General features: G+C 35.5%; 1 protein-coding gene across 2 annotated transcripts in view; it reads left to right on the forward strand.

Annotated features, from left to right (window-relative positions):
* Positions 1 to 21,078, forward strand: part of UPF2 (UPF2 regulator of nonsense mediated mRNA decay) — a 110,998-nt gene that overhangs the window by 34,451 nt on the left and 55,469 nt on the right. For both annotated transcript variants that reach the window (XM_044761932.2, XM_044761934.2), the window contains exons 6-8: positions 3,738 to 3,887; positions 5,013 to 5,116; positions 9,258 to 9,343. In XM_044761932.2, the coding sequence (XP_044617867.1) occupies positions 3,738 to 3,887; positions 5,013 to 5,116; positions 9,258 to 9,343 (340 nt within the window). The remainder of the gene's footprint in view (positions 1 to 3,737; positions 3,888 to 5,012; positions 5,117 to 9,257; positions 9,344 to 21,078) is intronic.

Raw genomic sequence — 21,078 nt, forward strand, 5'->3', positions numbered from 1 at the left:
ATTGGAGAAGTCAATCCATTTACATTTAGGGTGATTATCTATATATGAGGGCTTAATGCTGCCATTTTATCACTTGTTTTCCATTTCTCCTGCATTTCCTTCGTTTCTCATCCTGTGTATTTTGATCTACCAAGTGAGTTATGCAGTTTTTTATGTTGTGTTTCTTTGTTTTCTCTGTATTTATTTGTATCTCTGGTCTGCTTTTTTGTTTAGTGATTACCATGAGGTTTGTGTTCAAAATCTCGTAGATAAGATAGTCCATTTTCTCATGGCCTCTTATTTCCTTAGACTCAACCGATTCAGTCTCTTTCCTCTTCCCCTCCTAAGTTGTTTTTCTCACATCTTATTCCATCTTGTGTTGTGAGTTTGTGGTTAAAATGGCAAGATTATCTTTGTTTTTGGTGTTTTCCTTCCCTTTATCTTTAATGTTATACTTGAGTATTTGCTGACCTGTTCTGATGTATAGCTACAATTTTCTGATTTTGGCCACCTATTTATCTCCTTACTTTGTGCTTTGCAACGTCTTTCTCCCCCCCCCCCCCTTTTTTTTTTTCAGGTATAAGGGCCTTCTTGAGGATTTCTTGTAGGAAGGGTCTTGTGGCTACAAATACCTTTAGCTTTTGTTTATCTGGGAAAGTTTTTATTTCTCCATCATATCTGAAGGATGTTTTTGCTGCATAGAGTATTCTTGGCTGAAAGTTTTTGTCCTTCAAAGATTTGGATATGTCATTCCAGTCTCTCCTAGCCTATGAGATTTCTGCAGAGGAATCCGCTGAAAGCCTGATGAGGGTTCCTTTGTAGATTATTTTCTTCTGCCTTGCTGCCCTTAGTATTTTTTCTTAGTCATTCACTTTCCCCAGTTTCATTACTATATGTCTTTCAGTAGGTCTTTTTCCATTGACAAATTTAAGAGATCTACATGAATTTCTATCTCCTTCCCCAGGTTTGTGAGCTTCTCAGCTATTGTTTCTTTGAACAAGCTTTCTGCTCCATTCTTCTCCTCTTCTCCCTCTTGAATACCTGTAATTCTTATGCTGCATTTCCTAATTGAGTCAGCTATTTCTTGGAGACTTTCTTCATTTCTTTTTAGTCTTAGTTCTGTCTCCTCTATCGGGAGCATTACAACATGTCTATCCTCAGTTACGCTGATTCACTCCTCTATGATGTCCCCTTGAACGTTCAGGGAATCCATATTTTGTTTTATCTCATCAATTGTCTTTCATCTCCAATATTTCTGATTGATTCTTCTTTCTAGTTTCAATCTCTTTGTGAAGTATCTCCTGAACTCGTCCAATTGTTTCTCTACATTCTCTTTTAACTTCTTGAGTTTTTTGATGATAGCTTTTTTGAATTCTCTGTCATTTAGATCACATATTTCTATATCTTCAGGACTGATTTCTGGTCATTTTCTTTCTGGTCTGGAGATTTAATATTATTTTTGATACTGCTATACTACGTGGCTTTGTTCTTTAGCATCCTGGTATTATTTGGTCGCAGTTACCAGCTGTCTCCACTGGGTGGGGGTGAAGAGCCACATATTCTGAGCCCTCTGTGTTCCACCAGGATCCCAGGTGCTGGAGCTGGTGTTGGGAGGGTTGGAGGGTGGGGTGCTTTCTTCTGCGTGCTCTCTCAGTCTGCTCTCCTGGGGTGTTGGCTTGATGAGGTCACCCCCCCCATGATAACTTTCACCCCAGTAGGGGGCTTCCCCATAGGCTGTGAGGGACCTCGGGAATCTTTGATGTTCCTGCAAATGGGTGTCCCCTCCCCACTTCCTTCCTTCTTGGAGGCTGTGCACAGTCCTGAATAGCAGTCTTTTGGGGAGGGAGAAAAGTTTTCTCTTATCCCATTCCACCTCCTCCAAGGGGGGCTCCAGCCTGTCTGCCCTCCGACATATGGCTGCATGGGTCTCTCAGACGTCTTTTGTGTTGTATGGATGTCCTCTATTGGACTATGAATGTCTTTTTTTGTTGTATCGTGGCGGAGAGAGATTGCCGGGAGAACTCACTCCTCCATGATGCTGATGTCACTCTCACTAGGCTTTTGATTCTCCTCCCTAATATCTTTTTTTTTTTTTTTAAGATTTTATTTTTTTCCTTTTTCTCCCCAAAGCCCCTGGTACATAGTTGTATATTCTTCATTGTGGGTCCTTCTAGTTGTGGCATGTGGGACGCTGCCTCAACGTGGTTTGATGAGCAGTGCCATGTCCACGCCCAGGATTTGAACCAACGAAACACTGGGCCGCCTGCAGCGGAGCGCGCGCACTTAACTGCTTGGCCACAGGGTCAGCCCCAGCCTCCCTAATATCTTTTAATGGCCTTACATTTATTTGGAATATAATGTAAACTTGTTGACATAGTCTCCAGGACCTTGCATAGTTTGGTTCACTTCTTTCTTTCCAGCTTTATCTGTTACCACATTCCCCTTAGTTTTTTCTCCTTTTCAGTCTGCAGCAGGCCAGTCCTCTTGCCTCATGGCCTTCATACATTGTTCTCTTTTTCTGCTTGGAACCCCCTCCTCCCCATACCCCACTTGACTCCCACATGCATATTAGTTTAATTTCCTCAGGTAGATGGTACATTTCTTGATAGCAAGGGTCACATTTTAAGCTTTTTCTGAATGTTCAACAGCTTAGCGTCATTCTGACTACATAGTGGCTAATCAGTAAACTTTTATTTTTTGCTTGCCAGACATCAGGGGACCCTGGGGAGTGAGTGTATGCTCCATATGGGCAGGGGATTTTGTCTGATACAGTCAAAATTGTATCATTGGCACTTAGAACAGTACTTTCGCCTGTAGGAAAAGTTTAAATGTTAGTTGAATGAAACCATGAGTGAATGAGAAAATAGTCTGTCTCCATTTAGAGGCAGCAAAACCAATCCATACTAGTTAGAGCTTTGATTCTCCCAAATAAAGTATGGCATCAAGTATCAGTAAAACATTTCCACTTTCAATACAGAAATTATAAGATTAGAGACTGTAAGAGAAGATGAGGCTGAGAAGTATAACAATTTCAGTCGTTTACACTAACTTCACCACTCTTTTAAGCATAAATTCTTCAAGTCGAGTTTTTTACTTAACGAAAACTTGCAAACTCAGGTAAGGCTAGTATAGTGAACTGGCAATTACCTATTCACGCAGCAGTCAGTCTTGTTAAAATGAGGTTTAGTTCTTTTTCATCCTTCCTATTTAGCCTTTTACCAGTTCCTGGCCATTATCCTTTGTTTTGTTGCATTTTTTGGCATCCTCCAACCCTTGACATCTAAATTATAAGGATGTTTTCCTAATTGGTCTTTCCTGTCTAAGTGATCTTGTATATTGTTGGTAAGTTAATTTTTACATCACATTACATTTAAATGTTATCTCCTGTTCATGATCTGGCAAAGGTCATACTGAGTAAAAGAGAAAGTATGAACTCATCTTGGAGTTTGAGACCCTCCTTAAACTGAGTCCACTTTATATAATCAACTTTCTTTTCCCCTTATGTTTACCACAAATCCTCATGCTGTGTATTTCTCCATTCACCCTTCTAGCCATCCGTCCATCCATCTATCCATTTGTTCATTCCTTCAGTGAACAGATGGCACGTAGAATCAAAGAAGTTATGGTCTTTGTTCTCAATGAGCTTATTGTCTGAATATCTGAAATTTATTGCAAATTTAAGAATCCTTATCTATTTTTGCAGCAGGATTTCAATATGACTTTTAATTTAGAGATACTGCTTCTTTATTTTCGAACAGAGGCAAAAGAACCTAAGGATAGTAAGGAAGTATCAAGTCCCGATGATTTAGAACTTGAGTTGGAGAACCTAGAAATTAGTGATGACACTTTGGAGTTAGAGGGTGGCGATGAAGCTGAAGATCTTACAAAGAAACTTCTTGATGAGCAAGGTAAGTAAGTACTATTTTACCCAAAATTTTAATTTTTGAATAGTTTTTATGCACAAAGCTCTTGTGTAAGAATATGTATCTTTACTCTTTAATACCCTGTTTTCTTGTTGTTTTCAGGCTGTTACTGTTTTGGCATTTGATTTAGAACAGAAGCACTACATGTGCTATATTATGTGATTACAAGCTTTAGTCATCTGAATTCTAAATATCTTAATAGATATTTCTTATACTCCTCTACTTGCCAGCATTGTCCTGAATGTATTTTAATTCTGTGATATAGTCTTTGCAATCTTAACGTAAATATATTTGAAAGTTACTCTGAAATGCTTGAGAGATAAAAAGACAACTAGTATATTGGTTCATCTGTGATAATTTTTCTGTCTTTATAATTGAGGAATGTTTTCTATTTAGTAATAAAAATACTACAGTTTAATGATTTCCTAAGTACTTCCTAGCAAGTTTATTAGTTAAGATGCTTTATTAGAAGGATACCTTTTGCCAGTATTGCTTTTTTCTCTGTTAGCTTTATTGTTTCTTACTGCAAATTCTTTCCCCATGTCTTGAAGAGAGGGTGGGCATGGCTGGAGGCTGCCCCAGGCTCAAATCATCCCAGCTAGACATCAAAGGAAAAGAGAGATTCTCTCCCGTTTCCTGTATATAAGTATCATGGAAGGACATGGCTAGTCCTGTGTCTTGCTTACCTGTAGCTGAGAGGAATGATGGTGTGCTGTACTTTGGCACCGTTCCCCATCAGAATCCTGTGGATTGCCTTCAGAGGCAAGCAATGAGAGTGACGTTACTTGAAGACATGGGGGAAGGAATATTCAGCAGATAAAAATAACAGATTTATTGTAAAACTACATGCAATTTATGATTAAGATTTTGTGTCTAATGCAAAAGTTTGCCTTTTTATAGTTGATATCTGAAAGACTGTAGTGACTTGGAGTTATTCTAGAGACAGCCAGGCTTTCTAGGGTGATATCTCAAAACATGCCTCAGTTTTTTGTAAGTCCTTAAGGAAAGTGTTGTAGATTGATTATTTCTTAAATAACTTATAATTGGATATTTTTATTCTTATATTCTCTCTGTATTTTTTGACCCATTTAAAAACTAATTTTATTTTAGAACAAGAGGATGAAGAAGCCAGCACTGGATCTCATCTCAAGCTCATAGTAGATGCTTTCCTCCAACAGTTGCCCAACTGTGTCAACCGAGATCTGATAGACAAGGTATGACTGTCTCTATGTAACTTTACTAAAACACGTAGACCTTGTAGGATAGCTCTAATTAGGAATGTCTGTGGTTTTCAGACTGTTTTAGCCATGGAATGAACTATTTCTTCAAATGTCACCTTATATAGGAATCCAAAGCAAACACATAAAATTGAAGCCAATTGGTAGATGTTCTGTTTGGAGGTGGAAATGTCTCTAGAATCCTGTTGGCTTGACACCTTTCCCCTTCACATTGGGACCCTACAGTTTGGAAAAAACTGTTTTAGACCAGAAGTTCTTAAAGTGTGCTGTGTAGATTCCTGGTATCTTCCAAGGCACTTTAAGGGGTCTATAAAGTCAAAGTCTTTCATACTGATACTAGGTTTTGTTTTTGTTTTTGACTGTTTTTGACATTTGCAAAAGTAATGATAGGTAAAGCTGCTGGCATTTTAGCATGAATCAAGGTGCAGTGGGAGGAAACTGTACTAGTAGTGAAGTATTCTTCACTGTCATGCATTTGCAATCAAAAAAACACTGCCAGTCTCACTTAAGAATCTCCTTGATGAATTCATAAAAATTAGTGATTTTGTTTCATTTCAACCTTTGAGTACTCATCCTTTTAAACTGACGAAATGGGAAGGACACGTAAAGCACTTCTGCTGTCTCAAGGTTGTCTTGAGAAAAACCACTTGTGTGCTCGTTTGAGTTGCAAGCTGAACTAGTTGCTTTTTTCATAGAATACCATTTTTACTTGAAAGAACTGATGGACGAACTGTGGTTACTCAAAGTTGGCTATTTAGCAGGCAGTTTTCTAACATGATAAGGTGAGCCTCTCTCACTTCAAGGAAAACCGCTAAGAGTATTTATTGCCAGTGAACAAATTTGAGTTTTCAACAGAATTAGAATTTTGGAAAACTATATCTGCCATCATAAGCTTTACAACTCCTAATTCTTTTCTCAAGACACTTTATTGATGAGACTATTCTGAGGAGATTGGTGGTAATATTAAATGATGTAATTTAAAATTCTCATGTATGTGTTTGGAAGATCCGTTCAGCTCGGTGAACCCTTGTTCTAAGTGACCAGTACACAGTGTTAACACAGTCTTGCTCAGGTCTTGAAGGTGCACTCAAAGTGCAAGACAGACTAATGTATTTTAATCTAAGAGAGCATGAAAGGTGGATTGATATGCTTTCAGATTCCACGTTGCAGCTGATCCTTAAGAAACTACCACTTGTCGGGGCTGGCCCCGTGGCTGAGTGGTTAGGTTCGCGCGCTCCGCTGCAGGCGGCCCAGTGTTTCGTTGGTTCGAATCCTGGGCGCGGACATGGCACTGCTCATCAAACCACGCTGAGGCAGCATCCCACATGCCAGAACTAGAAGGACCCACAGCGAAGAATATACAACTATGTACCGGGGGGCTTTGGGGAGAAAAAGGAAAAAAAAATAAAATCTTTAAAAAAAAAAAACAAAAAACTACCACTTGTCAAGTTCTGGTCTGGTATCAGAGAATATCAACAATTATTGAGAAGGATATTAAACTGTACCTCCCTTTTCCAGCTATATATATGTATGAAGCTGGATTTTCGTCATAATCTTCATCCAGAACAGCACGTCACAACAGATTGAATGTGTAACTAGATATGAGAATCTGGCTATCTTCTAAAAGAGTACGATTCTTCTGTCACTAATTATTTTTTCATTTTCAAAAATATAATTATTTCCACAAACTGTTAACAACTAATAGGTTTATTGGTATTTTTAAATGAATTAATATTTTTAAAATTTCTTAGTTTTAATTTCTAATACAGAAAATGCCGATAAACGTAACCCACATAAAGTTTTTTCAGGTCCTTAATTTTTAAGAGTGTGAAGGGCTTTTGAGACCCAAAGTTTGATATCGTTGCTTTAGGCCATTTTTTTGGTCAAAATACAATATAATCTTTTATCCTTTTTTCCCCCATAGTGCTCAGGTGCGAATCTTTAAAAAAAAAATTATGTAACAATATATAACCCAAAGTGAAGATTTCTTTTAGGTGACTTTTGTGGATAATATCTTTTATGGTAGTGCTATTTCTGCATGTGTTTGGTAATCAGAAGAATTTATTTTTATTTAATAAAATAAAAAAATTGTTGAACTGTCTTTCATTTACCTAAAATATTTTGAAACAAGTTTTCAAAAAGCTGCTTATTGAGTTGTCAGGCAGCAGTTGCAATCCAGGCAGACAGACAAGGCCTTTGCTTCCACTTCTCCTCATACAGCAGGATTGGTTCCCTCTAAGAAGTAATGTACACGGGAAACTTTTTTTCTTTTTAATTTCCTCAAATTTATTAAGTCTGGCAGTTTTTCCACTTATGTAGTCTTTTATTCATTTATTCTTTGTATTTATTGAACCCCTACTGGGTGTACCAGGCATTGACATGCTTTATGAACTCCTACTAAGCTGTGGAGAATTTTGAACATTATAGGTTTTTTCCATCTAACTGGCTTTTGATTGTTGTGGTAGCCAAAGTATTTATTGCCTTCTCTATTTTTATAAAATTTATTCAGATAGATACCAAGTTTGTATATATTTTAAAGGACAATATTCTAAGATAGTTATTGAAATACTTTTTGTTTTTCTTGTCTCCTAATTTATGTTGAAACATAGGCCATTATTAGCCACTTAAAAATTTTTTTAATATTATATTTTTCAAAAATGATGACTTGAGAGGGGGGTGTGTGTGTGTGTGTGTGTAGTTTTCCAAGGTCAACCGGTTTTCTTTTCTGAGTACATAACCTTTGGGATTTTTATTGCTAGGTCCAGATTTTTCAGTGTTTCATGTGGATGAATTGCTTGAAGGAATTTTAGGGTATTTTCAGCTTTTCTTTTCGTTATTCTAATTAGCTGTAATAAGTTCTAATATTATAAAGTATCAAGTTTAATAACATTTCTTATACTCCCTTTACAAGCAGAAGAAAAAATTTAAATTCATTTTACTTTCTTGACTAATATTGATGTAGAGTTTCAGTCTTGGCAAATACTTTCAAGGCGTGTTAGTTTCCTGGATTAGAATCTAGTCATCATTAGTTGTGCCATTTACTTCATCAAAAGTTTTAACTAAATGAGTTTTCATTGCGTTGCTGTCTATAGTGAGGAGTAGAAATCCTTTATAGTTAAGGGAAATCTGTGGATCTTTTATTTGTATCTGATCATCATATCTACCTAAAGATTGAAATTAATGATAAAATCGTCATGTGAACCCATGAAAGGAAAATATTTGAGATACTCAAAAGGATATTTGATGATAGTTTCTTCCTTTTTAAAGTATAGCTTAAACTTATTTCTTAAACCAAATATTCTGAAATCTTTTTAACATTTTAAAAATATACATGCCTGTATTTTAAAAATACCAATTACTCATATTTTTGTTTTTCAGTGGCTCCCCAGAAGATACACTCTCCTAAGCTTTTCTTTTACACTTATATTAGATGTTAGACATATTAATGAAATATCGAACACATTTTTGTTATTAAAATATAGAAGAGTGGATTGCAATACTAAATAACAATTGTGGGTATTTCTTACAGTCCTATGATGTGGTTTCTTTAGTTTAAGTTACCAAATCTGATTATCGACACTAAACCTTTTTAGTTAATGTTGAGACACTTATTCTTACATGTTCCTGGGAATAATCAGCCTCTCTCTCATACCTAGTTTCTCTTTATTCCTTTTTGGTTATCCTTATTAGCATTAGTAATTTACTTGGCTCCTGGTAGCTATTCTTGCTACTTTCTAATTCTATCAAAAACCTCTCCCAATATTAGCATTGGTTTGCTTGACATTAATGAGGCCAGAGGCATCGATTGTACATCTCATATAATTATTTGCCAAACATCTCGTGTAGGTCTTCAATCTACCCATTCAAAGTTCTGTTAACACTAGGTTGCAGTTAAAAAGTTTATGATGTGCATATTTTGAGATACATAAGGAGAGAAGAGTTTAAGCTTAACGATCTTTTAGTTTGAGATATGCTTACAATACTAGTGTCTTAAAACTATTTTGAAATGTTTAGGAACAAATTGAAGTCCATTGTAGCATGCAGGATTTCTGCTTTCAGTAGCTAAATTGAATGTTTTTTTTTTTTTTAAGAAAACAGTTTGCTTTTTCTCCTATAGGCAGCAATGGATTTTTGCATGAACATGAACACAAAAGCAAATAGGAAGAAGTTGGTGCGGGCACTCTTTATAGTTCCCAGACAAAGGTAGGTATTAAAAAACAAGAGTCACTTGTTGGTGTTGTTATTCTGCAGTGATGATTGTAAGATCGAAGTTCTTATTTAATTATCTCTCCAAAAATATCCCTTGTCAGCAAATGTTATTATTAGCATATTTTCTACATCTTGTTTCTCATTGATTTTTGTTCTTTTGTTCATTAGCTCTAGTGGAAATATTTCTTCTGTTGCTTACCTATTATTTTAAGAAAAAATGTTTAAGAATAATAGTAACTGGATAAGAATAAGAATAATAACTTAATCAGTGCTAGAAGCAATTGGTTTACATTTTTGCTTCTGAGGAGAAAAAATAGTAATGGCATATAAGTTTTTTGGAGAGTTCTTATTTTATGTAAAGACCTGACTATTTGAGTGTATCTAATTCTTACAGTTGTGTTTCAATGAAAAATTTCAAGTTTTTTGGGTAAGTATGATACTTTAGGATTGGAAGTCACATTAGTGATTATGTTGCTAGTAATTCAAGAAGCATGTTCAGTTGCGTAATGCTTTTAGAGAGCTCTAATGCTCTAAATTACACCACATTAAAACCCCTACTTCAGCTGCATATTTCAGGACCCCTCATAGACTGTTGGCCTTAGGAACCTGGAGGACATCCATTTCTGTTTAGTCAAGAATGAATAAATAAAGAATTTTGTTAACAACATAGCTAAGATAGATACTCTCCCCAAAAGATAAGGACTCTGAGAGATTTCCCTAAAGTTTTCTCAAGCAGAATTTTAATTTGGTCCATTCATTGGTAGAGGCCCATGATCTCTTAGTGGTAAGATTTCTCAGTGAAACTAAATCACTACGTTTCTTTTTTCTTTCATACTAGTTTTTATCTCCTGTGAGCATCATTAATACGACCATTTGGGTTTTCATTTTGGTGGGGCAAGAAAGATGGAATGTGCTAATATAGTGAGTAGATAACTAAGAATTTTCTAGTTGAGATCTCAATTATATAGATGAATATTTTTATGTATAAAATTATATACTGCATTTCATCAAATCTAAGGTGCCATCAGTTATAAGGTGCGCCATTATTTTACGTACAACCAAAAAGGAGAAAAATATTGTATATTACTTTAAAGGCTTTGATTGTGAGACACATTCCGCTTTCATATGTCTGTAAATGGGGAAAAGTATACACTTTGAATTGATGAAAACTCAAAATATTTTTTCCCTCAATATCTTGGACCCATTTTTTTCAAGTGATTCTTTACATTATACAGTGGAATGTTTACTTTTATATTTTTCTTTGCACCTGTTTATTTGAATGAAGAAACATAGTAACAATTATCTGGACTTATATTTCATAGAATAAACCAAAGTTAGCAAAAATAAAAGGCTTTGTTAACAAAAGAAATCATACAGTGATATTTAAGTAGTTTACTTATAAAAGAGCATCTTGTCTCCCTGTATCCTCAGTCCATCCCACTCTCTCCCAACCCCCCCCAAAAAAGTTCTCAAAAACTATACAGTATTATTTCATCTTATGCCAATTATATCCTTTATGACTGAATTTATCTGCTTAGCTCAGCAGATAGCTGCAAATTAGAAGTAGTTTGGATCTGCTAGAAGCATAGACTTGAAAGTAGTAGGAAATGACAGCTCATGGTTTGAGAGGAGAGGAAAAAAAAATAAAGATACAAGTACTTAAAATGCATCATAGCATTCTGGAGCCATGAGGAAGAGACGTTGTCTTATATACCTGAAATGTATAATTTTAATATAAATTAAATGTGTAAATATAATTTAGGTTTCTTGTAATCAGCCTGAATGATCAGGAAAGATTAAATTGTGTTCTAAAATTTATTCATTCATTAAGTAATTCATTAAGAGTCTCCTGTATACTGTGATTGATGCTGGAGATGCAGTGGTGAACAAGACAGATTGGGCTCTGGTATTCACACAATTTACAGTTCGGAGAGGAAGAAAGACAAAGAATTCTAAGTGCAGTTACCGAGAAGAATCACAGCATGCTTTGAAGTATAGAGCAAGTGGAACTGATTGATTTAGTCCTAGGAGTCAGAAGGCTGCCTGGAACAAGGGTCGTCTAATCTGAGTCCTGAGAAAGGAGTTAGCTGGGCTATGGATGGCTGAGGAAAGGGAATGTAGGGAGAGCATTTCTGATAGAGGCAACACTGTGTGCAGAGAGCCAGAGACAGGAGAGGTCACAGCTTCCAGCCATCGCAGAAACCTCTTTCTTGGTTTCCCAGGACATTGTCCTCTAGACTAAGCTGCAGGAAGGAGGCCACGTTTACTTCTTTACCCCCAGCGCTTAGCATAACGATGACAGGTAGAAGCTGATACAATCATATAACCTGATATTTAATGCCCTTTCCTATCTAGCCCCTCTTCAGCTTCTTCAGTCTTGATTCTAGGCACTCTTCCTCTTGCAAAATCGTCTTCCGTAATGATTTCTTGAATACCATTTGCTCTTTCTATTTCCAGTACTCTGTTTTCTGCTCTATCTGGATATCCTTTATTTTTCCACTGAACATCTCTGACTCACTCTTCAAGTTTCAGCATAGGAGCTATCTTCTCTCAACAGCCGTCCTTACTTCCTTTTGTAGCTATAAGTACTCTTTGATAGCACTTTCAACGTGACGTCTTCATCCGAAGGATTAGGCACGTCGTATCCCGGTGTTGGTTAGCTGCCTATATCCATACTGAGCTGTAAAAGCTGTGAGGTCTTTAAAAGAAAGGACTAGATCTTTTCATTTTGTATATCTCCAATACCAAGTGTAGTTTTTGCTACACAGTAAATGCTTTACAGTATTTGATGAATTAATGTAATTTTGGTCATATGCAAATTTAAAATTTTATTTTAAAAAATAAGTAATACCTTCACAGGACTCCAAACTCAGAAGTCTAAAACGTTGTGTGCTGAAAAATATCCTTCCTATCCTTGTCTCTGTGTTTGCCCAGTTGTCACTCCTAACTGTGGGAAGCTACTCTCTTGATTCTTGTGTATCCTTCCAAAGTTTCTTTTGCATGTACAAGGAAATGCAATTATAGATTCTGATATTTCCTGTTTTTTACACAAGGGTAGCTTATTGTACCTCTTGTTCTGAACTTTTTTCACTTAACAACATATCTTGGAGATCTTTTTATATCAATACACAAAAATTTCCCCTGTTCTTTTCTTTTAAACCTGAAATGTTTTTTTAATGAATGTACTATATTTAACCATTTTGGACATTCCAGTCTTTGCCATTACAAGCAGTGCTGTATTTGTACTTCCCTTTTCTTTTTTCTCCTCTTGATTATGTTAGCTAGTGATTTATCCATTTTAGTTTTTTTCATCAAGAAAAAAACCTTCTGGATTTACTATTTATGTATTCTACTGTTTTACTGTTTTTTACTCATTATGTTTGGCTTTTATCTTTATTAATCTTTATTTCTCTGATTCATTTTCTTCCTTTTTTGGCATTTAATCTATATTGTTGTTCTCTGAGCATGGTTTTTGCTCTCTCTCTTCGTTCTGACGTGTGGTGATTTCTGTTTTTATGTTTTCTAGAAATTCTCCAATTTCAGTTTTGTATTTCCTTTGTTACCTAAGGAGATGTTTGAGAGAGGTTTGAAATTTCCAGGTAGTGGAATTTTTTTGTTTTTTATTTTCTGACTTGGTTAATAATTTGTATTTTTATTGCACTGTGATTGGAGAATACTATCTATTATTTTTACTTTTTGGAATTTTTTGAAATTTTCTTTGTGGCCTAATATATAGTCAGTTTTCATGTACATTCCGCTAGCAGTTTTTAAAAAGATTGCATTCTTTGTTTTTATGGTGCATAGTTAAATGTATTGATTGGGCAGGTTTGTATTATTAAATAACTATTTTATTAAGGTTTTCCATTTTCTTGACCTTTTTTGTCCACTTGCCCAGAGGTTATGGGCTGAGAGAGGTGAATTAAAGACAACTATTGTTGATGTGTGTCATTTCTCCTAGTAATTACTATGATTGCAGCTTTCTGAACGTTACTGTTGTGTTATTTGGTGTGAGGATAAAACTTCCATCTCGTGAATTGCACCCTTTATCATCATAAAGTGTTCGTCTTTGTCTCACGCTTTTTTGGCCTGAGTTATTACCTTATCTGATATTAAGATTACGACTTCCACATTCTTTCTATTTGCATTTTTCCAGTATACTTTTGCCCCTTTATATTCAGTCTTCAGAATAACTTTATTTTAGTTGAGTCTCTTTTGTACGTTATTGAATTGAATTTTAGTTTGAGATCCATTCTGAAAATGTTTTAAGTAAGTTAGACTGTTTACATTTTTGGTAATATCAGTGTGATTGGTCTGAGTTCTGCTATATTATTTTCCTTTTTGGTTTAGTTTTTTTGAAGTTTTTCATTGTGTGATCTGTTTGTATTGTTTTATTTGGTGTACATCTGTGGGTGTACGTGTTGTCTGATTTTAGGAAGGTTTGTGTTTTTATTTCAGTAGTTGCTGTTATGAGTGTAGGTTTGCTTAGTGATCATTTATTTAGACAGTCTCCGTTGTTCCTTACCATGAGTAATGCTAAAATTAGCTTGTGCTCTCTTCTTCCTTTCTTCTCACTCCCTCTCATCACCCATCTGATATTAGTCAATAATGTTATCTTCCTTAATATTTTCCTTTTTTACTCTTAAATGTGCTTACACTTGTATTATTTGATTTGTGAGCTTTGCATGATATTTAACTTTCAGCACTTCAAGTAGGAAAGCAGCAAACTTACTTGACTTTCTGTCTTCCTTTCCATCTTTCCTCTTTGTTTTATTTCTGTTGATAATACATCCTGATAGGGAATATAGCATTTACATTCCAGTTTGTCACTCTAATCTCCTCATTTCTTTTTATCTTAATTCTACAATTTAAAATATTCCATGTCCCTGCCAGCCCTCTTTCTCTGGGTTCCCCAGTTATCTATTGATTTGCTGAAGTTTATCTTCTACTAATTTTCTCCAGAAGAGTTTTTGGGAAAAAATATCCCTCAAATTCTTGTATGTTCAGAATGATGTATCTGTGGACTTTTTACTTGCAGGACAGCTTAGCCTCTGATAAGATCTATGACCCTTTTCTCTTAAATATCTTGCAGATATTACCCCAGAGTCATCTGGCACTTGGTATTGCTGTGGAGAAATCTGAGGCCAGCTGTCTTTTTTTTCCCTTTTCTTCTCTGTAATTGACTTGGTCGTTTATATGACTTCCCAAGTAATTCTTTCTCTACTAAATCCAGTGGCTTTCCTAGGATAGGTATGCCTTGGTGTTGATCATTTTGGGCCATTCTCCATGCCCTTTCAGTTTTCATATTGCATACTTCAGGGAAGTTTTCCTGATTTTAATTTTTAAATATCTTTAAATACTTGTTCTGCTTTCCTGTTTTGGTTTTATTTTTAGGTACTTCAGTTATGCATATGTTGAATGTCCTTTGCTTATTTTCTAGCTGTCATGTTCTCACTACAGTCATGTGCCACATAATGATATCTCAGTCAACGATGGAGTGCATATATGACAGTGGTCCATAAGATTATACCATAGAGCCTAGGTGTGTAGTAGGCTGTGCCATCTAGGTTTGTGTAAGTGCACTCTGTGATGTTCGCACAACAACAAAATTGCCTAAAATACATTTCTCAGACCATATACCTGTTGTTAAGCGATGCATGACTGTAATCACTTTTTTCAATGTCTTTTTCCATCCTCCGCCTCTTAGCATTCTGCAAAGCCTTTTCTTCCTAGTGTTCCCTTCCTCATTTCTTCTTTTAGGATTCCTTTAGTATTTTTTAAATCATGGCAAAATATTGGGCCAGAATTTTCATAAATTTCATGGTAGTATTTTTCTGGTGAACTTTGGTAGGTTTTAAGGAACCTTTCCTTTTCTTTTTTTCTTCTTTCCTTCTTTCTTTTTTTAAAATAAATTATGGTTAATAATAAGTAAATTTTAATAAATTTTGACTATCTGCTCTATTCGGGTTAGCTCTCTTCACTTTTCACTTGTGGCTTCTGCTGTAATTTACCTTGCACTGAATCTGGACTAATTTGGCAGCTTCACTCAAACCTTAAGGAACATTTGAGTTTACAGACTATGTATCTCTTAATTCCTCTGAAAGTGACGTGTACAGACTTCATCTTCTGTTGCTGCCATAGCTTCCAGGGTTGCAGGGCATGGGAGGACAGTGTGAACCCAGCTCATTCCTAGGTACCCTGGACAAGAAGTGATGCATCATTTTCACTCTTAGCCCACTGGCCAGGACATCAAGAACATTTGCAAAATGTAGAGAGGCATGTGGAGAATTGGGTTAGCACATTGCCTTTGCTTCAGAAATACACCCAGGGATTTGTTTTTGGTCATTAAATTTTTATTTCTCTAGTAAGTTACCTTACTGAGAACAATAAAAGAAATGTTGATTATGATTTGGCTGGTAGGGGATGGTCTATTTAAGGATGGGATTTATAAGTAGCATTGGTGGTTACTCTTTGCTGGCATTTCTATATTATACATTTCAAATCACCTGGATTATAGAAAAATCTCTAATTTGTATAAGAGCAGATGTCTAATTTGTATACTCTCTAGTGTGTATAGTACACTCTAGTCTTTTCTAAAGATTTCAGTGTTTTGAGGAAACTTTCTCAGTCTTTTTGATGTTCCTTACTGAGTGACTTGGAAAGCCAAGGCCCCTGTTTGTAAATGGACTATTAGTGAGAGTATTGGACTAAATTGGTGTTTCCTGGATGGCTGTATATTTTTATTGAACAGAAAAGCCTTTAATTTTGAAGATCTTTTGTTGTCAACCCTTAGGCATCTTTCTACCCTACCTGCAAGATTTGGCTTGTCCCTGAGCATTATGGTTTGGTCCTCAGGAGACTGGAATAGAAAGATAGTGGTCAGGTGCCAGTAAGTCTCCTCTCATTGTATTTCTCATTCCCTTTCTCCCGAACCCCATCTACCCTTAAGCTTTTCTCCATTCTTTGAATAAAAGAAATGACTGATAGCCTTCAAGGGGAGAAGTAAGAAGGAAACAAAGAGGGTTGGGTCTAGAGTGAGCAAGCCAGAGTATTCTCCTGGGTGACCAGTTAGGCAATATTAGGGGTAGCAAGTTACTCTTTGAGCCCGCTGGTCTTAGAGGCAAGCTGGGACACTTTGGAGGAGAGGGGCATGGAAATACTGAGCGGCTTCTCGTAGCTTCTGCTCGCGCCGAACTTCTGTCCCCCCATGCTCACTTAGACTCTGTGGGACTCCGTTAGTAAGGTAAGCCTCCCTCTGTGTGGCATTTTGTCTCCCCCACCCTCCCTGAAGGATTTGAATCCTATCCAGTGCCTTTATTCTTTTTTTATGGCCAAGATTCCCTCCTTTATCCATCCAAGCCCCTCCAGCCAGAGCTGACCAAAAAATTTGCTAACAAAAGCGGAATGAATTATTTAATAGTTATTTCAGTGCCTACGACTCTGAGGACCCAAAGGAAATTTAGAGAGAATTTAACTGTCTTCCACTAGTCTGTATTGTTTGGTTTAGGAAACACTAAACTAGATAACTCTTAAGGTTCTTTACAGTTTTTTTTCTTTTTTAAAAAACAGCTTTATTGAGATTTAATTCACATGCCATACAATTCACCCATTTGAAGTATGTAATTCAGTGTTCTAAATATATGCAACCATCACTACAATAAAATTTTAAAACATTTTTGTGCTCCTAAAAGAAACCTCACATCCATTAGCAGTCAGTCCCATTCCTTCTCTGCCTACCCTCCTCTCTGCCCTAAGACACCACTAGTCTGCTCTCAGTCTCCGTGGATTTGCCTCTTCTGGAGATTTCATATAAATGAAGTCGTACCATATGTAGCCTTCTGTGCCTGGCTTCTTTGGCTTAGTACAATGTTTTCAAGATTCATCCATGTCGTAGCATGAGTTAGAATTTCCTTCCTTTTTAAGGCTGAATAATATTCCATTGTATGGATTACCACATTTTGTTTTCCCATTTATCAGTTGATGGACATTTGGGATGTTCCCACTTTTTAGCTGTTATGAATAATACTGCTTTGACTATTTGTGTACAAGTTTTTGTATGGATATATGTTTTCAGTTTTCTTGGGTATATACCTAGGAGTGGAATTGCTGTGTCATATGGTAACTCTACGTTTAACATTTTTAGTAACTGCCAAACTGTTTTTCACAGTGACTGCACAATTTTACATTCCTAACAGTAGTCAGTGTGGGTTCCAATTTATTCATATCTTTGCCAGCCCTTGTTATTGTCCCTTTTCGCTTATCCTGGTGGGTGTAATGTGGTATCTCATTGTGGTTTTGATTTTCATTTTCCTAATGGCTAATGATTTTGAGCATCTTTTCATGTATTTATTGGCCATTTATGTGTCTTCTTTGGACAAATGTCTCTTCAGATCTTTTGCCCCCTTTTGAATTGTGTTGTGTTTTTATTATTGAGATGTGAGTTTTTAATATATTCTTTGTACACGTCCCTTATCAGATATAATTTGCAAATATTTTGTCCTATTCTGTGAATTGTCTTTTCACTTTATTGTGTCATTTGCAGCACAAAAGTTTTCAAGTTTGATTTAGTTCATCTTTACAGTTCTTCATGGTCTGAGGAATTTAAAACTATGGACCAAGAACAGTTTAGTGGATACCAGGGGAAAGGTGGGGTGGGGGGTGGGCACAAAGGGTGAAGTGGTGCACCTACAACATGACTGACAAACATTAATGTACAATTGAAATTTCACAAGATTGTAACCTATCAATAACAGTTCTTCATGGTCTAATATGAAGCAGTGTTTTAACTCTCAGTTGTGTTCCTCCTTCATTACATAAATAGTGGTTAAAAATTCTCGAAAGGCTGGCATTATGTCTCTCAGTCTGTTAATTTGAAGGATCCCCCAGATATGAAATCTACTGGAATTTCCTTAGATATTTACATATTATTTTATAGTTAATTTGTAATATAACTGTACACACACATGTATAATTGAAATTTCATGTAAAGTGTTTATGTCTTAAGTATAGGTATGCATCCACCACCTAGATCAAGATACAGAACACTTCTAGCACCTCAGAAGGGGCCCTCAGGGGCCGGCCCCGTGGCCAAGTGGTTAAGTTTGTGGGCGCGCTCTGCCTCAGCGGCCCAGAGTTTCTCTGGTTCAGATCCTGGGGATAGAGATGGCACCACTCATCAAGCCATGCTGAGGTGGCATCCCACATGCCACAACTAGAAGGACGCACAACTAAAATATACAACTATGTACTGAGGGTCTTTGGAGAGATGAAGGAAAAATTTAAAAATCTTAAAAAAAAAAAAAAGGTGCCCTCACCTAAGCAAACATTTCAGTGTAAAGTTGGTTAGAATCAGGGAAAGTACCTAAGAATCTCTTAGTTCCTTGTTTTAAATATAGACAAACCTAGTATTGGTTTTAGTGACTTTGAAGCCATATGAATTTAGTCAGGTTTTAGCAGATGAGTGTTCAGAATCTCTTTAAATTAGTATAAACAGATTACTCTTCAGAGGTGACATGCTTTACTTGATTCTTGACAGCTTCTCCTGATTCATCTTTTAGGAGAGTTTACTGGAGTTTTTGTGAGAGACTTTCTAATTGGACCTTCTCCTCCCTCTTGCTAAATTTGGAACTATGAAAAAATGAGTTTTTTGAAATCTGTTAGTATGTTACACCGCTTGATGGCACTGTTGCATTGAGAATGTCAACATTGAGAAAAGTCACCACAGCACTTGGCTGCCGATTTCAGAGTAAATGACTCCAGTCTTTTGTTTATTATATTTCATCTTTTTTGAATCATCATCTGCTTCTGTGTTTCCTATGAAGAAAATCTTTTGTATTCTCTAACAGAACAGTAACAGTGTTCTTTCTCGTTTTTTCTTAGGCACTTTTGAACACAGAGAACATAGCTTTCAACAGTTAAATTCTTTAGATTTTAAAGGAAAAAAAGTGGACTGTTCTTTTAGAAAGCTGATTGATTACAAGATAAAAGCTTTTAGGAATTCCTTTTTCTCCCTCAGTAACACAAGTATTTGTGTTTCTTTCTTGTTAGTACTTGTAGTTGGTGACTGGATGTTTACTAACTTGAAGATCATTAACTGATAGTAGGATACTTCCATGTGTGATTCAAGAGACCTTGAAAGTACAAGCAAGGTTTTATTATTGTTTAAGAAAAAAACATTTTTTTTAAATGGTTCACTCATTAACCTTTGGTAAAAATAATCATCACTCTCTTAGAAGATTATAAAATTCAATTTTCAAAGGAAGGATCTAAGTTTATTTTCTAGTTGACTTTCAGAAAAGTCAAAGAAAATATATATCTAGCTGAAATTATGACTCATTTGCTCTTGATGTTGATTAAAATATTTTATTTTGCGTTTTAATAACTTTAATGTGCTCAGTATAGCACTTAGCGCTCCATTCCCTTTCGGGCTTGCGTCCATAGGAAGATAGAAAAGCACACTTAAGCAGGGCTAATATTGAAAAAATTTATAATTTATTACATTATTTACAACATAGGGATTTTATTTTGTGAAGTAATGAATGAAGTCACAACTTGAATATTTAAATAGGGCAGGATGGCATTTAGTATCAACTGTCTGTTTAATTGTAAAAGGTTTAATGGAAAAAGAGGAATTTTAGGAACTTGTTAGTTTGAGAAGGATTTGGTGAGTTTATTGGGGCGGAAGATCCTGAGAAAATGGAGTATTTAACTGTACTTCCATGTGGCCAACTCCAAAAGAAATAAAAGCTGGGATTGCTAACTACATGGAAAGGCTTGAAAGAGTTAAAATCTTCTAGAGAATCCTTAAAACTATCTTTTAAATCCCTGTTGAAGCTGACAGCACATACCTGTGTTGTTACCAGCTCACTGATGTGAGGCTGAGTGGATAGCATAGACTGCTTTACTTTAAAATGGACAGCTATATCTACCTTTCTTTGGGGCCTGGGAAAAAGCTTTCAAGTAGATTGGGCTAATTGGAAGAAGGAAAAAAAGGAAGCAAAAATAAGTGACTTGCCCAGGAAAAGAAGAAGAAGGAAATATATAATAATCTCAAATTTTATTTAAAAATACACTGAAATAGACAACCAAGATTAAAATTAATTTTAAAAACTCAAGAGCTGGTTCTTTTAAAAAAAATCCAAATAGAGAAGTATTTAGAAAATATAAAGATAAACAGCATTAAAAAGATTAAGAAATGAGCCAGGTGATATGCTAGAACTATTTAAAAACCACTTGGAAATCTCAGTGAAACATAATTTTTTGGAAGAAATATACATTTCCAAAATTGATTCAAGACAAAAATAAAATAGACCAGTGATCATGGGAGAAAATGTAAAAAGTTCTCAATTTCATTTTAAATAAACTAAGACTTTATTATTTAGATAGCTTTATTGAGTTCTTTCAGTCTTTTATGGAACAAGTAGTTTCTCTGCTATATTGTTTTTTCCAGAACATAGAAAAGAAAACTTACCATTTCACAGTATGAAGAAATAGGCAAAATGTAACAAAAAAAGAGCAAGGAAGTTAAAAGTATTGACCAGTCTCACTTTTGAATGTTGATATAAGAATTCTAAGTAAAACACTAACAAATTATATTTAATAGTATATTAAAAATAAAAATTTAGCATGATCAAAGAGGATTGATCTTAGGAATGAAAAGATTACTTTCAATAGGAAAACTATTAATATATGTATTATTAGGGAAGATAACAAACCATATGATTATTCCATTA

This window comes from Equus asinus, chromosome 29, assembly GCF_041296235.1.
Source record: "Equus asinus isolate D_3611 breed Donkey chromosome 29, EquAss-T2T_v2, whole genome shotgun sequence".
In the NCBI taxonomy this organism is placed as follows: domain Eukaryota; kingdom Metazoa; phylum Chordata; class Mammalia; order Perissodactyla; family Equidae; genus Equus; species Equus asinus.